This window comes from Cavia porcellus, unplaced genomic scaffold, assembly GCF_034190915.1.
Source record: "Cavia porcellus strain 051 isolate PalLab524CR breed Dunkin Hartley unplaced genomic scaffold, mCavPor4.1 scaffold_20, whole genome shotgun sequence".
In the NCBI taxonomy this organism is placed as follows: domain Eukaryota; kingdom Metazoa; phylum Chordata; class Mammalia; order Rodentia; family Caviidae; genus Cavia; species Cavia porcellus.
Genome location: NW_026947503.1, coordinates 59,256,268 through 59,274,397, shown reverse-complemented (window position 1 = coordinate 59,274,397; position 18,130 = coordinate 59,256,268). Strand labels below are relative to the sequence as shown.

General features: G+C 38.8%; 1 protein-coding gene and 1 long non-coding RNA gene across 5 annotated transcripts in view; one reads left to right on the top strand and one right to left on the bottom strand.

Annotated features, from left to right (window-relative positions):
- LOC134471818 (uncharacterized) overlaps positions 1-1,128 on the bottom strand; it is a 49,883-nt gene extending 48,755 nt beyond the window's left edge. For both annotated transcript variants that reach the window (XR_010041504.1, XR_010041505.1), the window contains exon 1: positions 789-1,128. This is a non-coding gene — a long non-coding RNA (uncharacterized LOC134471818). The remainder of the gene's footprint in view (positions 1-788) is intronic.
- Positions 487-18,130, top strand: part of Thoc1 (THO complex subunit 1) — a 29,258-nt gene continuing 11,614 nt past the window's right edge. The window contains exons 1-11 of one of the 3 annotated variants that reach the window (XM_013157156.2): positions 515-640; positions 1,554-1,722; positions 2,631-2,704; positions 2,906-2,966; positions 4,096-4,162; positions 8,457-8,575; positions 9,033-9,081; positions 9,609-9,704; positions 13,516-13,598; positions 15,033-15,106; positions 16,691-16,799. In XM_013157156.2, coding sequence (XP_013012610.1) covers positions 1,702-1,722; positions 2,631-2,704; positions 2,906-2,966; positions 4,096-4,162; positions 8,457-8,575; positions 9,033-9,081; positions 9,609-9,704; positions 13,516-13,598; positions 15,033-15,106; positions 16,691-16,799 — 753 coding nt within the window. In that variant the 5' untranslated portion in view covers positions 515-640; positions 1,554-1,701. Of the gene's footprint in view, positions 641-1,553; positions 1,723-2,630; positions 2,705-2,905; positions 2,967-4,095; positions 4,163-8,456; positions 8,576-9,032; positions 9,082-9,608; positions 9,705-13,515; positions 13,599-15,032; positions 15,107-16,690; positions 16,800-18,130 lie in introns of all 3 variants that reach the window. The other 2 variants (XM_063231881.1, XM_013157155.3) reach the window with 2 other exon arrangements.

The window sequence follows — 18,130 nt, the reverse complement described above, 5'->3', positions numbered from 1 at the left end:
ACAACTCCGTGAAAGTTATTTTTAATGTGGAAAAGGAACGTGCAACAGTTACTTTTTAATTCGGAGAAAAGGAACGTAGGCTCCATGAGCTATAGGGCCCCCGAAACCACAGGGTTAATAAGTAAATCCGAAGCCTGTCAACACTTCGCCTCGAATCTTGGGGAAACCCGCGGCCCGGCGGTGCCTGGCACGAACGCCAGCAGCCCCGGAGCCCCGTGCGGCGTGATCTCCAGCGCCGCCTCCCCGAGCAGCACCGGCCGCCGCTCCCCCGCTCTCCCCGCACCGGGACAAGGGTGCGCGTGCGGCCTTTCCCCTGTCCAGAGGCGCAGAGCTCCGAGAGCCAGGCCGCTGAGTCCCTCAGCCCAAGAGTTATCCAACAACCCGCAGAAGGCAAGGCCGGACGGCCTCAGGCGCCGGGCACCACCCGAATCGCCAGAGACGCTCCTAGCCGGCTCCGGCAAGGTCGCTCCGCCTGCCTGCCGCCCTGGTCCCGCCCCGAGCCGGCGGTCCGCGGCTCCCGCCTGACCCCGGCCTGACGTCATCACCCTGCGTCCCGGCGTAGTCGCGAGCTCGCGCAGCCGAGAAGATGTCTGCGACGCCGCCGCTCTTCAGTTTGCCCGAAGCGCGAGCGCGGTTTGCGGTGAGCCGGAGAGGCGGGAGGGCTCGGGCCTAACTCGACATTATTGTTTCCCTTTTCCCCCCGCTGAAAAATTTCTCGAATTGTTACCCTGGGATGAAGCGAAGCGGAGGGGCCCCGTCAGTGGTGGGGCGGTAGGAGAGCGCGCTACCTGCCTCTGCCGCGGGTCCCGCGCCGTCCGCCTCCGCCCTCTCGCGGACCAGCTTCCAGCGCCTTTGTGTGTCGCGCAACAAGCTCGGTTGCAGGCTGCTGCGTCAGGTCCTCCCCTCCTTGCCTGTCGCTGCGGGCGAGCGTCTCCAGAGGGGACCCAGCGAAGCGGGTGGGCGGGAGCTACTTGTCTGCGAGACCACGTTCCCGCGCCGCCTGGTGCCTGTGCGGTGGGCAGTTCCCCACCCGACCCCCACGGCGTCCCAAGAGAGTGACAGCAAGCACTTCACCCTGGGGAGGGTTAGCAGCTGCTCTTTTGTTCTCACCCAGCCGGAAAGGGTAGTTCGAGCATCTGGGGAACATTTTGGGTGCATTTTCACGTTAGCGCACTTAACTATTAGGATAACGCTAAAATAAGCTGAGTTTTCTTGTCTCTAGTACGTGAGATAGAAACAGCCCCTCCCCTCATAAGTTAAGTGACGAGATGGTTTCGGACCCAGCGTTCTTTTTATATTGCCCATCATAGCAGTGTGTGTGTGAAGAACAGAGACATTTGACTTTGTCTCTGCTGTTTGCATTAGTCTTTGAAGGCAGTATTCAACTACTCAGATATTTAACTCTTAGATGTTAATAGTGATGGCAGAACCAAAGAGAAAATGATTCTTTGGGGGCAGTAGTTTTCCCACATAAATGTGTGTTTGTGTGCGAAAGATTGTAGCTTGTTTTATGTTATCAGAATTGTCGCCTTTGATCACGCTTATCCTGAAAGGTGCTGTTTCATGGGAGATCATGCAGTCCAATGCTCCCAGGCTGCAGCGTGCAGTGCTGTCACCTGGAAATCTTGTTAAATTGAAGATTCTGATTCAGTAAGTCTGCAGTGGGGCCGCGAGTCTGCAGTTGTAACAAGTTCCCAGGTGATGCTACTGCTGCTGCTCATGGTAAGGCTCTGTGACGACCCTCCTGTTTAACTGGTGAGGGAAAGGAAGCACACGGAGATGAAGTTAACCAATCTGTTAGTTGCAAAGCGAGAAGTAGATGTTTGCAGTGTAGTTCTAATCGCTCCTCAGGTAATAGAACGACTTTCCAAGTACATAGTGAATGTGCACAGAGTGAATGACTTTGCGATGTCGCCGTCTTTAAGTTTTGACCACTTTAACACAATCAGAAGATACTTATTCTCAGCTTACTGTTTGTCAGAGACTGTTGAGCCTGGTATCTGGAGGAGGCAGGACTTGCAATAAGCCTGGCAGAATGGATAGAATTTGAATGAGTGTGTGGGAAGAACAGCATGAATGTGAGAATACACCAGAATAAACTGATAAAAAATGATTTTTAAAAATAGCCAGACTTTAGTGGGAAGGTAGGTGTTAGAGAGTAGGAGGAAAAGTTAGGTAGCTTGCGTAGTATATTACCAGATATGTTGAGGGTGCTATGAATGTTCAAAGACAAAACATTTAAATAGGGATCCATTTGGAGTTTGGTTTTGGTTTTTGTTTTTTAAGCAGGATACTCTCCTTGATGTGGGACTTACAGAAATAGTAAGAGGAGGTCCACCCCAGTAGCTCACTTCTGTGGTCCCAGCTAATTGGGAAGCTGGCTTTGGGATCAGCCTGGGGCATGACCCTGCTTGACAGAGAAGGAGAGAGGAAACTTGACTGAACAAGTCTATGCTCTACTCAGATTTAAAATGATAAGGATCTATGTCATTAAGAGCCCTTAAAATAAGGATTACTGAGAGAATGATAGGCAATTTTTCCCGATTTTAAACATTTCTTAGAAAGATAGACTATTGATGAATGATGTTTTTCAGTAAACAAACTCCAGTGTACTGTTTTTATTTTTCTAGAAATCTACCAGAGAGGCCTTGAATAACAAAAATATCAAACCATTGTCAAGTACCTTCAACCAGTTACCTGGCAGGTAAGGCATTACTGTCCTTGAAAAATATCTGACTGAATATTTGTTTTTTAATTTTTTTTTTTTTTTGGTACCTGGAATTGAACTCACCACCTTGCGCTTGCCAGACAGGCACTGTGCCACTGAGCTATATCCCCTACCCAGCTTGAATATTTATATTTGCCCTGAAATGTGTAAAAATAGGGCATCTTTTGTTTTTAATAGTGAAAACGAAAAAAAATGTACCCTGGACCAAGCTTTCAGAGGTATTCTAGAAGAAGAAATTGTAAGTATGTTTTTCCTTTATTCGTTGTTAAACTTTTGTTGGTAAATAAATCATGTTATAATCAAGTTAGAAAATTCCTTTTATTCTTACGATGAATATGTAAACATGACTTTGTCAGCGTGAAGTTACTGCTTGTGTGATTTTATCATTGGTGTAGGAGTTACGTCATAATTAAGAATTTTGATAACACAGGGCCATTTAAGGTTTTGGTGATAAATATAACATTTGGTTTTAACAAGTGAGAAGTAGTAGTTAAAGTTGGGTTCTGTCCCTTTGCTGTATAAATTTAATGGATTGGCCTCTAGTGGCATAAACGTTTAAGGACATTCAGCTGGGAATTAGGATTCCATGCCCATGTTTTCGTGTGATATCCGAGGCATCAATAAGCATACATAAATAAGGCTTCTCTACCTTTAGTAGAGAAAGCCTATCTGTGAAAAGTATGAATTTATTTGCTATTAGTGGCAATTAAAAGAAACTTTCTCAGCAGTTTGTTCTAGAGGTTGACTAGATCCTCTCATAGCCATAAAAGTTTCCCCTTTTCTCAGACAGTTCTAGATCCAACTTACTCTTTCCTTTTCTTTAGACTTGATCCCTTCTGTTGTGAGGGATTGGGGAAGTGACTTTCCCCAATATTGTGAGCTTCAGTTTCATTTACAAAAGGGAAGATGCATTCTTTCCATGTTCTTGTATAAGACAGCGCAGTATGCATTCAGTAAATGCTGGCTATTTCAGTTGTGTAATACCTGACTGGTACTGCCCTCCTGAGAAACCCCTCCTCAGATGCCCCGATGCACGGCATTGGTATCCCCAGCCCACCTTTGCCTGCTGCCGTGCACTGAGTGGTGGGCTTAGGACCTCTATACAGCATTAGTCAGGTTCATGTCTCCTTTTTCCTGAGATTTTGAGAAAGTTACCTACTTATTATTTATTTGATATATTTCTAGAATTATTAATTGTATATATTACTACTCATATTTGTATTTTCGTTTTAAAAAATAATTTTATGTTCTGTGAGAATTATTTTTATTCCATATTGTGATAAGCAGGTTATGTCAGAGGACTTGTGTTTCTTGTTATCAGATTATCCTGAACGCTTGCCCCTAAATTGTTTCTCCTCTGTTGGTAGATCAATCACTCATCATGTGAAAACGTTTTAGCTATTATTTCTCTTGCTATTGGGGGAGTAACTGGAGGTAAGTGTGGTTTGGTTTGGTTTTATAAAGTTATCGAGACATGACATGTTTGTTTAAAACTTTTCCCTATACCTCTCCACCTGTCTGATTTTGTTCATTCAGATTCTGCCTGACTCCACCTTTGGTAACAATTTGTCCCAAGCAAATTAATTCACACTTATTTCTCATCTCTACTCTGCACTGTACATTTTGGCACTTTCTTTGCTTTCCAGTTGTTTCATTCATTCACTAAATATGTACTGAGCATCTATTTGTCTGGTACTATGGACTTGGGATTCAGTAGTGAATAAAACGTATTTCCCACTGATACCCATGTAGTGGTTAATGGAAAACAGATGTGTGAATATCTTACTGGGGTGTACTATGGTGGGCATGAGTTGTTATTGAAGGGAGTTAAAATGACTAAATTCAGAATCTAAAATAATCAGAAGAGCTTTTACACATCAAAGTAACATGAGGGCTGGAACATGAGAGATCATGATTTTGAGAAGCAAAGAAGGGAATGGTTATTATACAAAGGCCAAGTTCAGCATGCCAGAAAATGTGTGGGAACCCAAGGTGAGAGGAGGATGCGAGTGGAAAGGAAAGAAGCAGGAGGGAGGGTTAGATCCTTTGTATGTTCCACTGCACGGTGCTTCAGGAGAACAGTTGGACTGGCAGAGACTGTTACAGTGGGGCAGTGGTGTATGAGGTGGCTTTCAGAAACCTTAAATAAGTCACTTAGTAACTGTACAGTAGGGCCAGGGATTTAGCTCAGTGGAATAAGCGCCTGCCTGGCAAGCATGAGATTGTGAGCTCAATCCCCAGTACCAGAAAAAAAAAATAGTAACTTTACACTGCCTGGCACATAGTAGGAGCTCATTAAATATTTTCAGAAGCCAGATGTGGTGGCTCACACGTGTAATTTCGCACCCAGGAAGCTGAGGCAAGAGGATCCATTTGAGTTTGAGACCAGCGTAGGCTACAAAATGAGTTCTATAAATTGAATCGAAATAGTAATAAGACAGTAGGTTCTGTTTTATTCCCTTTAACATTAAATTTTTAAAAAGTGAGTTCAAGGCCAGCCTGGACTACATAACAAGATCCTGTCTCAAAAAATTTTTTTCAGAAAAAAATAGAAAGTAGTTCTTCAACATTCTTTAAGTAATTTAATTAAAATACTTATTTCATTAATTCAGATAATTTATGTGAGAACTACCTTTTAATCTGTAAAGCAGTGTTCATAGGATCTATTATTTTGCTACTTACTGCAACAAAAACTGGAACATACAAGGCAAAAGTAGTCTCCCAGTGTCATACCCAGTTATTTTGTGATTTTAATTCCTAAAGTTCTGACTGCCTGCTAAACTTTTATATAAGCTGCATAATCATTCATTCATTAAGCAAGTTTAAATGAGTTCACCATACAGTTTTTCTTGCCTCTTTTCTGTCAAACAGTTTGCAGTGTGTGTGTGTGTTTAGTTCATTGATTAACATTATTCTTCTAAGAGCAATGACATTTTCAATACTTGAAGTTGTACTGCATCTATACTTAGAACTTTTACTTTGAGAAACATGAGAATTAGGAACTTAAACTATAAAGAAAGGCTTAGGTGCATTTTTATTGGAGGAAGGATGCTTGAGAGATTATCTTTGTGTATGTAACATGTTTGCAAATTGTCCATAAATATGTTTTCTTACTTTTTAAAAATTTATTCTGAAGGTAGTAAAATACAACAGAACAAGACAGAACAAAGCCAACTGAGACAGTGTAGTGAAATTGGTACTTCACAGCAGGTTATCAGGATAACAGTAATAGATATCACAGTATATCTCGTATCTTCACAATAATAGTTATTCTTTCAATCGCGTATAGCAAAATAAAGTGAAGAACTTATCAAAACAGAATATTGAATAGAACAGTACCATTAATCAGAATGAAGCAAAACAGTAGTAAAAATATTTGCCTTCAAAAAGATGGTTGAAGAAAATCCTCCTTATTTGTTATATGTATATGGTCAACCTCCCAAGAGATACTCAGATCTCTGGTTCCCATTTGCTAAAGAGGGGCAGGGGAAGTGGGATGTTTGACTCTAAGGCCGTGCTCCAGTAGGCTCACTATTGCTTAACAGGGAGGCAGGCTGGTTGCTTGGTTTCCCAGGGTACTAAGTTCCAACATGGTGCAGACCTCAGGAGACGCTGATGGTTCTCGCCCTGGAGGGGCCACAGCCACTTACCAGGGAGGCCAGCTGATTATTTCCATAAATATGTTTTCTAAATTCAACTTTTGTTCATTGTCTAACACTGGTTAGAACATAGAAATGCCTATTCTTGAAAAGCTCGTAGTTTATGTCGCTAATGTGATTAATTAGAATATGTTAGCCAGGTGAGGGTGGCACATGCCGGTTCAAGGCCAGCCTGAACTGCGTAGTGAAACCTGTCTAAAGAGAGAAAAAAAGTGCTAATTACTGTCTTGGATATATATGCATTGTGTTTTAGAAGCATGATGAGGTAGTCTCTGCTTCAAGATACCAATTTTTTAGATGAACTGACATTTACTCTGCTTTGAAAGATGAAATATTTTTCATGTGATAGGGAAGGAAGACTAGGCAGAAAAAGAAATCTGAATGAAACCGTGGAAGTGTGAACATATTAGCCAGGTATTTAGGAGCTAAGGTAAGCAGAGAGATCAGTATAGAAACTGGGATAAAGGCTGCAAAAATTCTGGAAGATCATGTAACCTATTCCCATACCTGCCAGTTCTGGAATTGACAGTTTATGTTTTTAAATGAGATTAAAAACAGTTTAATCTGGGGTTATTATATACTGACATGAACAAAGCAGGATCTAAAACTGACAATAAACATTTGTTTCAAAGACTAGACAATCAAAAGACTAGAGTTCAGCAGCAGAGGGGCCTTCCTAGCAAAGTTATGAGTTTGATCTCTGGTACAAAAAAAAAGAATTACATGAGATTCCTAGGCCCTCACTTAGTTCTACTGATTCAAAATCCTCGGCGGTAGAATACAGATAATTCTGTGATGGTTACAAGTGTGTTAACTGATGCCAGGTGATACTGTAGCTAGGAGCAGATAATATGCCTCAGGTTTCTTGGATGCATAGAACAGGTAGCATAAGAATTTAAGTGCTGTTAGGAATTTCAGGTGTCACTGGTCCGGCCTCGTCTCTAGCCTAGCCTGTCTCCTGGCTGGTGTAACAGAGCTCTTTGTTTGACTGCTTCCTGTTCTGATTGTCTCGGCTGCTGTATGGAGTTGCAGCTGCTGCCTTGTGCCACCCATTCTAGCTGTTCTAGCTGTTCTCCTCACAGTCCAGACCTGGTCTCCAGGTGCAGAGGACAGCTGGAAGTAGCACTTCCTTTTTCTGGATGTGCTGGATTCATGGAATGTTTTGGGCTACAGTGCTGTAGACTTTCCCCCCACATGCCATGTGTAAATAGCTGGGGTTTTTTTTAAAGAAAAACCTTCATTAACTTTAAAGACACAGTGGCTATCTACTTTATCATTCTTTTCTATGAAATAACACTGATAATTTAAATGTTCAGAGTTGAAGTGAATTGAAACCTTTTTGTTACCTCTTAGAGAAGTCATCAATCAAATCACAGACAGTTAAGCAATTATAAAACATTTGGAAATGAGAGTAAGGGGAAGTCGTAGTTGCAGTGCCTCTACTGTCAAGGTCTACCATTCATATTGTATATGTTTTAGATTCTCTAGTCTTTAAACAAATGTTTATTGTCATAATGATAATATACATTCAGTTTTCAATCCTGCTTTGTTCCTATCATTATATAATAAGCATTTTTCCAAGTTTCTGTTATTATAACCATCCTTGTTAATTGGCTGCATTCTGTTCTCTTGATTAGCTTAGAGGTGAGAACAGACTGTGGAGCCAGACTGTGCATGGGTTCCGATCCCAGCTCTACCTCTTACTGGCTCTGTGGAGTTGGGAGTGTTATTTAACCTTGCTGTGTTTCCTTTCTATACAATGAAGATAATATGATCTGCCTCATTGGGTTGTAAGGATTAAATGTGTCCATATTCCTAAAGCAGTTAATGTCCCTAGCATGCGGTAAATGGCTCTGGATGGTACAAACATTACTGTATCACCAGCTTTATTACTGAGTGTGTATGACCTAAAATCATTTAGTATATCTCATTCTAAGGTTGATTGCATCTTTTGTCCTTTTAGTCTTAATGTTGAGTGAAAAATTAAGATACTTTACGGAATTATTTTTTGTAGGTTCTTTTGCTTTACAGTTTTTAAACTTTTAAATTGGCTTGTGCTCCACTTGAAGGTATTTGTACTGCATCTACACCTTTTGTATTGTTGGGAGATGTTTTGGATTGTCTTCCTTTGGATCAGTGTGACACAATATTCACTTTTGTGGAAAAAAATGTTGCTACTTGGAAATCAGTAAGTGCCTTAGTTTCTTTTCCTCCAGTACTACTTTCTATAGATCTGGAAGTCTAAGGATAGTTTTATTTTGTGATGCTGGGGATCAAATCCAAGGCCCTGCTTACTGTTTTTTTGCTTTTATTTCTAATATTGTTGATGCCCAAAATATTGGCCCTTATGAAAGAATTATGTAATGTGCTCTTTTGGGAGAGCCAACTGAAAATACTTGTAGGGCAATATTTGAAGTACAGAACTTGATCGAGCAGTTAAAATTAACTTGAAAACACTTTCACACATTTACAGTAATAATTCAGTGTCTTGTTTATCCCACTGAAAAAGTTATTCATTTGAAAAAAGTAAAAGTAGCATAGTAGACCCTCAATGCATGTTAGTACTCTTTAATTTACTTCCTATGACTTAAATTTAAGGTGATATCACTTCTGTAACAATAGGATTATATGTGTCTTAATTCCAGAGTACATTCTATTCTGCTGGGAAAAATTATTTGCTACGTATGTGCAATGGTAAGTAATTCATTGGTAAATAGTTGTTCTAAAAAAACCAAAAACATAAATGCTGTTATAAAAACAGGTTATTGAATTAAATACCAGAGGTAACATTTTAAAGATAGCTTAGTATCTTTGTATGTTTTTGTTTTTGAGACAGTCTTGCTCTGTGGTTCAGGCTGGCCTCAAACTTGTGACAATCCTCCTGCCTCAGCTTCCCAAGTGGTGGGATTACAGGAGTGCACCACCATACCCAGCAGTATCATAATTTTAAAGTAACACTTTGATTATTAAAACTGATACTCACTTTGGATTAAATTATTCCTTTTTTAGCTACAAACTAGAAAATCAAAAAAAATTAAATGTTGTTCATGCTAAACTTTCATTCCTGGTTTATAATATTCTTGTGACAGTGGTTTCTACCCTTTTTGAAAACCATTGCTTTAGGAAAACACTTAACAAACTGATTAAGAAACTTAGGTATAGTTGTAATCAACGTAGAGTGATCTTTTCTGTGTCTAATGTTGATTTCCATATATTGTTAGATCTCCTGAGAAGATTATCTAAATCCCAGAATACAGTCTTCTGTGGTCGAATTCAGCTCTTTTTGGCCAGGCTTTTTCCTCTGTCTGAGAAATCAGGTAAGCCTTTAAACATTATGTAAATACTTTACACAGAAGCATTTTCCAGCTGTTAATGGACTAGAGTCCTCATAAGAAAAATGGCAATAAAAAACTGAAAATTATTACTTTGTTTTCTTTGACTTGTAATTTTATCAGGTCTAGTGTATAGAGTAGGAATCCAGAAACAAAATCATTGATTCTTTAAGATCAAAGTTTACAATAATACTAATGTGCCGTTGAATCACTGAAATGTGTAAATAACCAATTGTCATGTCTGTATCTCAGTGCATACTGTGTACCTGTTTATCTCTCTACTTTCTCCCTCAGTTACTATTGGCTAGCCATAATTACTTCATTTATTTCTTTTTAAATATTTTATTGTGAAATATAATCCTCATACTGTAAAGTCCGTGTAGCTGGTATATGATAGTTTTGAAGCAGATACTTGCACAGCCTCCTTCCTGCTCTGGAAAGGGAGTACTGCCAGTTCTCTGCAGCCCTTCCTGTGCCCAGTCTCTTCAAACGTGTGAATTTTAATCTCTTTGCTTTAGTTTTCCCACCTTAACATGGAGCAAATACACAACTGTTTTATATGTTGTTGAGAAGATCAAGTCAATTAAAAACTGAAGAGCTTCTGGGCCTGGTGGTACCTGCCTACAATTCCAGCACTTGGAGGCTGAAGCAGGGGGTTGTCAGTTGTTTAAGGCCAACCAGGGCTACATAATGAGGCCCTGTCTCAAAAATGAAAAAAAATTAAAAAGTATGCAACAGTACCTGCAACTAGTATGTATACTAGTAGCATATATGTTACTATATATGTTAGTAGTAGCTTTATGTGCACCTTTTCTTGGCACACCTAGGTTTGTGTTCTTATTTTCCTGCTTAGTTCATGTGGTCAGAGTTAATACAGATTCTGACCCTCTAATCTGTGTGATCATTTCCCCCAGACTTTTACAGGTATGTGTTTAAGGCTGTACTTTGCCTAAAAATCTTTATTTCAGCTTTAGCCTTACAGGGTAGAATCACTATTCTGTCTTCCATGAGTTCGTAAGATGTCTGACTGAGGATAATTTAAATGTGTTTCTCTGCTCTTATGGATGTTTGTTTTTGTTTTTATTTGGATATATATTTAATTGAAATTGCTAGGTCACATGGTTACTAGTTTTAATTTCTCCTGGGTATGCATGTAAGAGCAGCATTCTGGAGTCATATAATACCTGTTTCAGTGTTCGTATCTTTTTACAATCCCTTGTAACAGCAGTTACTGTCTTTTTGACTAGCCATCTTGGCATGTGTTAAGTGGTGTCTCATGGTTTCGTGACATTTCTCTAATAATTAATGATGCTGAGCATCTTTTCATACACTTACCATTCCTGTATCTTCCTTGGACATATTCAGATGCTTTGCCTCCTTTTCAAATTAAATTATGTGACTTTTTATTGTTGAGTTTTTTAAGTATTCTTTTATAGTCTGCATACTCACCCCTTTTTTATGACATTTGCAAATATTTTCTCCCATTCTTTGAAGTATCTTATCTCTTCCTTTCTCTTTTGTTGGTGCTGGGGTTGAACCCAAGGCCTGACACATGCTAAACACATGCTCTACTGCTAAGACACACCCTATCCCAGCTTTTCGCTTTCTTGATAGTATCATTTATGCTGAAATTTTTAAATTTTGATGAGGTTTAATTTATTGGGGTTTTTTTCATTGTTTGTGCTTTTGCTGTCTTATCTAAATATGCATTACCTAACCAAAGGTCACAAAGATTTGCTACTATATTTTCCTGTAGATTGTAACTCTTGCATTTAGATCTGGGATCCATTTAGAGGGACCCAGAGTCATTGTTTGTGGGTATCCAGCTGTCCAGCACCATTTGTTGAACACTGTTCTTTCTCCCATTGAAGTAACATTTTCCCTTCCATATACCTTTGTAATACCAAGATAATAACCGTCTTAGTCCATGATACTAACTCTTCCCTCTTTGTAAGCTTTTCACATTACTGACTTACGCTGTAGTTTACTCTCAATTTATTTCTTTAAAGAGGCTCTCTTTGAATACATACCTAACCCTGTTATCATTGCCTGATGAAATCTCTTAGCATTTCACAGTATCTGGTATTTCCCGTGTGTTTGCGGTTCCTGTCTATATTCTCTGGGTGATGGATGTTTGGGAGGAAGCCAAAGGAGGGAAATGATGTGCCCTCAGGGCATCGTTTCCACCCCACTACTGATCACGGGTTAAGGTGACATCTCCCATGTTTCTCTCTTTTTTTTTTTTTTTTTTTTTTTTTTTGGGTCGGTACCAGGGATTGAACTCACGACCACACTCTTGGAAGGCAGGCGCTTATGCCGCTGAGCTTAATCCCCAGCCCCTCCCACATTTCTCTTACAAAGGTGCTGTTTTTCCCTTTGTAATTAATATTAAGGAAGGAGCTATGTTGCAGCTATACACATACTCTTTCCCTTAAACTTTTGCTTGATAATTTTTAGTAGCTCTTTTTCTTTTTTTGGTAATGGGGATTGAACTCATGACCTTGCACTTGCTAGGTAGGCACTTGTGCCACTGAGCTAAATCCCTGCCTTTAGTAGATCTTAACCAGCAGTGCACACCTGTAATCACAGCTTACTGAGGAGGCTAAGGGAGGAGAATTATAAACTTGAAGCCATCTTGGACAACTTGTGAGACTGGTCTCAAAGTATTGGGGATGTAGTTCAGTGATCAAACACTTGCTTAACCATGCCCGAGGCCTTGAGTTCAATTCCCAGTACTACAAAAATACAAATAAAAAAATTAGCAGATTTAGTCTTCAGTCACTATTATAAGGTGTTATTGTGACAATTTTCTCTCACGTTCATTTCTTTCATTGATAAGGATTTTTTCATAAGGAAGATTTGTCTCTTCATTTTCTTATCATTTGGTCATCTATTCCCAAATGAGTTTATGGATATTTATTTTATTCTTTGTGCTGTAATCCCTTTTTTTTTTGTATCAGGGATCAAACTTATGTCCTTGCACTTGCCAGGCAGATGCTTATGCCACTAAGCTAAATCCCTGGCCCCCATATATTTTTATTTTGTTGCTCAAATTGCTCCCATTTTGGCCGCTGGGAACTTTTAGATTTTCCTCATATGAGTTGCTCTGGATTCATATTGTTTTTTTCTCTGCCTTGGCCATGGTGTCATCTACTTCTCCAAAAGAGCCTTGTCCTCTTATTTAAGTTCAGGTTTGGGCCCTAAATGTGTTCATTGCCACTGCAGTGTCACTGGTCCTAGGGCCTCAACAGACAGAGCTGTTGAGGAAAAGCAATGTATACACTGACCCGTACGTAAATATACAAGCATATTTATTTCTGTGTCTGTCTTATATGTCTTTATGTAAACAGCAACAAAAACCGTGAGATCGTAAGATACCTCTTAAATTGAATTCAGCAGCAATAGATCTGCTTAGTTTTAACTTCTTTCTCTAACAATAAGAAACTTGACTCTGATTAACTATAATAAATTTGCTTGTCATACATCCTTACTGTGTAATTTATGTTTATGCTTTAGTGAAATTATAAATTATATTGTATTCTGTGGTTGTTATTGAACAGTTCTAAATAAAAATGATTATCATAACTGAGATGAATTTTCGTGTAGTTTAAAGGCACTTTTAACAAGTGAATTTTAAAAGTACTGTAAAAATCAAATGTGATATATCTGACTTGGTCTTTTGTTTAATTCTGGATTTAGTGTATTTTGTGTTTGTGTTATATATGACAAGTTATATTCTTACCTGAGTTTGGGTGTCAGTGGATTAACTTTCAAAATCTTTTTCTTTTTTAAATAGGTCTGAACTTACAAAGTCAGTTTAATCTGGAGAATGTCACTGTTTTCAATACCAATGAGCAGGAAAGCACCTTGGGTCAGAAGGTGAGGCTGAAAGGAAATCTCACAGGATATATTGGTCATTGGGATAATTTCTATGAATGAGCCTCTATGTCATCAGAAACTTAAAACCCATAACTTGTAGTTCATAGAAATGTATATTCTATCCAAAAATTCAAATGATACTTAGAATAGAAAGTATAGCTACTCTATGATGAAGGTGGGTTATGAAGTAGTTAAAGTACTTTCTGTTAGAGTGGATTAATAGGGTAGCTGAACTTAGTATTTTTTAATTGTTTGGGTTTTTGTGGTGCCAGGATTAAACCCAGGGGCTTATATGTTTTAGGCAAGTGCTCTCCCACTTATCTACAGCCCTGACCCTGGCTCAATATTTAACAGTTAGAATCATAAGATGGGTTATAGAGTAGCTGTCCTTTCTACTTTAGACACGGAATATATGTATTATTTCTGTAGCCATTCCTGATACTCTCTGACAGTATAGGACTTCTTGGGTATTTGTACAAATGTATGTTTTTCTTCCAACTGAGGTTATACAACACATACTACTCTTCAATTCAGTTTCTTGTAACTGGTGTATTTGTGCATCAGTTCACTTCAGTTTCGGTTTTTGTTTTTATTATAATATGGTACTGAGCATTGAACCAAGAACTTTCCCACCAAGCTACATATATCCCCAACCCTTGATTAGTATTTTTTTGTTTGTTTGTTACTATTTTGGTTTCTTCTTCCCCACCCCCCCCCCCTCACAGAGGGTCTGACTCTGCAGTTCAGGGTGGCCTTGACTCAGGATGTAGCCCAGGGTGACCCTGAACTCCTGGAGATCCTCCTACCCATTTCCCCGTAGCCTCCTACCAACCCTGAGAATTAGATTATCAGTTAAATCTTTGCTTAACTGATAAAACTACTTTAAGTCGTCTTTGTTTTAATTAAATTTATTATGATTGAAGTTGATTGAAGTTGAGGAACTTAACTGTATATTAACTGAATTTGTTTGTTCTGTGACTTGCCTTCTAATACTACTTTCCCAGTTTACTGTTGCATTATCTTTGTCACCATTTGTATCTCCAAAACATTTACTCTTAGGCTTTTTGTTCCCAGAGAATCTCCTTTTTTTTTTTTTTTTTTTTCGTTTCCAGGAATCAAATTCACAACCTCGTGCTTACCAGGCAAGCACTTACACCGCTGAGCTACATCCCTGGCCCCCCAGAGAATCTCTTGACTCTGGTTTGAGAAATAACTGGCTTAAATTTTTCTGTGTCTTCAGGACCATGCTATGTCATTGTCATACCACTCTTAAATTCTTGAATCCCTGTCATGTAAGGTTTCCATTGTCTTGGAGATTATAGTCTGGGTAGATAATAAAGTAGGCTTCTCTAATAATGGGTGTCTAGCAGTGTGTGATCTGTTACTCCCACCTGATGACTGCCCCATGACAGACTGTCCACTTTTAAACTTTAGCACCCTGAGGACAGAGAAGAAGGAATGGACGTAGAAGAAGGCGAAATGGGAGATGATGAAGCGCCGACAACCTGGTAAGTTTTAGGGCTGAGATTTCCTGGTTACAGCTGACCTGATGCTGTATGCCTGTGAGTCCAGGTGCTCTGGAGGCTGAGGCAGGAATAATTCAAGTCTGAGACAAGCCTGGACGGCTCACCAAGGCCCGCCTCAAACCAGGCTAGGGGCGTAGCTCAGTGGTGTAGCACTGGACGTAATCCTCACACAAAAATTTTTTTGATTTACAAGGATAGGCCTTTAGTGACTTACTACGTTCTAGAGTAAGGTTATAAAGGAAGGAAATTATGCTTATATAAACATGCCTTTTACATGTAACTTTTATCTGTATAACTTAATCCTAAATCACTAATGAACACCTTTATGTACAAATGGTAATTGGTAACAGCCCATCTTACACAGAATGGTTTAGAAAGACAGCCAGTGGCAGTCAGCCAGTGGCAGGAGCTAGCACTTCCTTTTTCCCTTTAAAGGGAGAGGAGCCAGGCATGGCGGTGCACACCTGTAATCCTAGCACTTAGGAGACTGAGGCAGGAGGATCACCAGGAGGGCCAGCCTGGGCTATAGAGTGAGTGCAAGGCCAGCCTGAACTGCATAGCAAAACCCTGAAACCCTGCCGCAAAAAGACACAGACAAAAAAATCTTGACCCACAAGTATAACTTTACTGTTGTAAATCAGTCTATGGAAATTGCTTTGATAATAGAGAGGCTGATGTTCAAACAGTTGTTCCTGTTTTTAGAATTGTTACTGAGGAAAGGTTTAGGAACAATGAATGTTAACATATGAATAAGATTCTTTAGCTACACTGATTCTTGATAAAACTTTTAGCAGAAATTGGATATTGATTAAAAATTATTAATCTTCACTGTTGATGTGAAGCAAAGTTCACGTGCTTCAGATACTAGTAGGCATTACCCTAGTAAAGTTAGCATTCTTTAAATCAAAAAATAATCAGGCTAGCTACATTATTTACCTGACGTTACTCATAATTCAAAATTGTTGTAATCCAAGTGAAGTACTAAGCAGAATATTGAGCCTCTTTTGTAAAATGACATGCATAAATTTTATGAGCACTATTTCTTACAGACCAAAGGCTTTTTCAGGTGAGCTTTTTTCCAAATAGTTGATGTTGTCAGAAGTGGTAATATAAGATAGATGATGTTTACTTTATCTACAGATGTATATATGTTATTCTTGAATTAAGATGCCAATATATATAAATTTATTAAAATTCTTTAAAAAGATACTCTGATACTTTCATCTTAATGTTAGAATCTTAGTGAGAGCCTTTGTCTAATATGCTTCTGTATTTTACTAAAGTATTTCCATTTTGTTCCGTCTTCAATCACTTTATTTTTAAAGAAAACATTTTAGACTGGTAACTTATTTTATACTTCTCTAATTTTTTATATACAAGAAACTGAAACATTTTTCTGTCTTTCATACATCAGTCAACTCCTGCAGCCCCTCCCCCTAAAAAACTTGTAGAACATATGTGGTAAAAATTATGCCTTCTTATTTTATGTTACTATAATCCTTTGAAAAGAGTTTACATATTTTGTAAAAGAATTTAAATAATTTAATTTGACATTTATTTTATTAGCTCCATTCCGATTGATTACAACTTGTATAGAAAATTCTGGTCGCTTCAAGATTATTTCAGGAACCCAGTGCAATGCTATGAGAAGGTTTCGTGGAAAACTTTTCTCAAGGTGAGCTGCCTTTCGAGAGAGACTATTAAAAGCTCTGTGTTTTACAGTCGGTGGCAAAGCTAAAACGTAACTCTTGTCCAGGATACTTCTCACTATAGTTTGTTCCTAATGTTTTTGTACCTATGTTATAATATATAGAAGATAGATTGTAAATTAATATTTAAACCTGATTGTACAAGTGAGTTAGGAATTTAAAAATTAAAACTAAAATCTTGAGGGTTTTTTTAATATAGTGATTGTTATCAGTGTAGATTAATGGTCATTTTGATGAGGATGTTTTACCCCTCTCCCACCCCCACCTCATCCCACCCCATACTGGGGATTGAACCCAAGGCCTTCACACTGAGCTATAGCACCAGTTCTTTATTTTTTATTTTGAGACAAGGTCTTGCTAATTTGCCCAGGCTGAGGTTGAATTTACAATCTGCCTGCTTCAGGCGCCTAGAGAGCATTCTCTCTTTAAAGACACTATGAAATCCAGTGTTAAATTTAGGGCCTTGGGTCAAATTAGCCTATTGCTTTATAGAAAGGTGTACATTGTAACGCAACCGCAACTATAACCATTCATTTATCTGTGATAGTTTCTGTGACTTAATGGCAGAGTTGAGTAGTTGTCACAGATGTTATATGGGCCACAAAGCATTAAATTTGTTTACAGTGGTCCTCCTGGCTCAGCCTCCTGCGTGCTGGGATTATAGGTGTGTGCCACCATGCCTGGTCTAAAGTCTGAAATACTTACTGTGTCTGGCCCACTACAGAAAATGTTTACCAAACTTAAAAATAAGAATTCTATTTCCTTTGTTTTTTCTTTAAATTCATTTGTCCTTTATTGCCATAATCAATATCCAAGATAAACATGTAGCTCTTAAGTAACATGGTGTATGTTCTATATTATTTTTATTATTTATTTTATATACAGTTTAGGAGAGGGGTACAATTCAAATTCAAATTAAATGGTTTGAGAAGTCAAGGAATCATCTTCCTGTTGGGCAGAATTTGACATCCTTGCTCTGTTTGGTCATATTTGAGCACAAAAAACGCTTGACAGTTTTCAATAATTTTACTTGGTAAATTCTGTATCATTCAGTCTTCATAAATCAGTAGGATGCACATCTATAGATTTAACCACCTACAGATTAAAAATCTTTGGAGGAAAAATTACATATGTACTAAACATACCCTGGCTTTTTGCTTATTTTCTGAACAATACAACATAACTGTTTACATTGTTTTGGGTGTTATATATAATGTAGAGATGGTTTGCAGCGCACAGGAGGCTGCACATACCTTTGTATTTAAAGGACTCGGGCCTTTTCCTCGCCCTGGGGTTC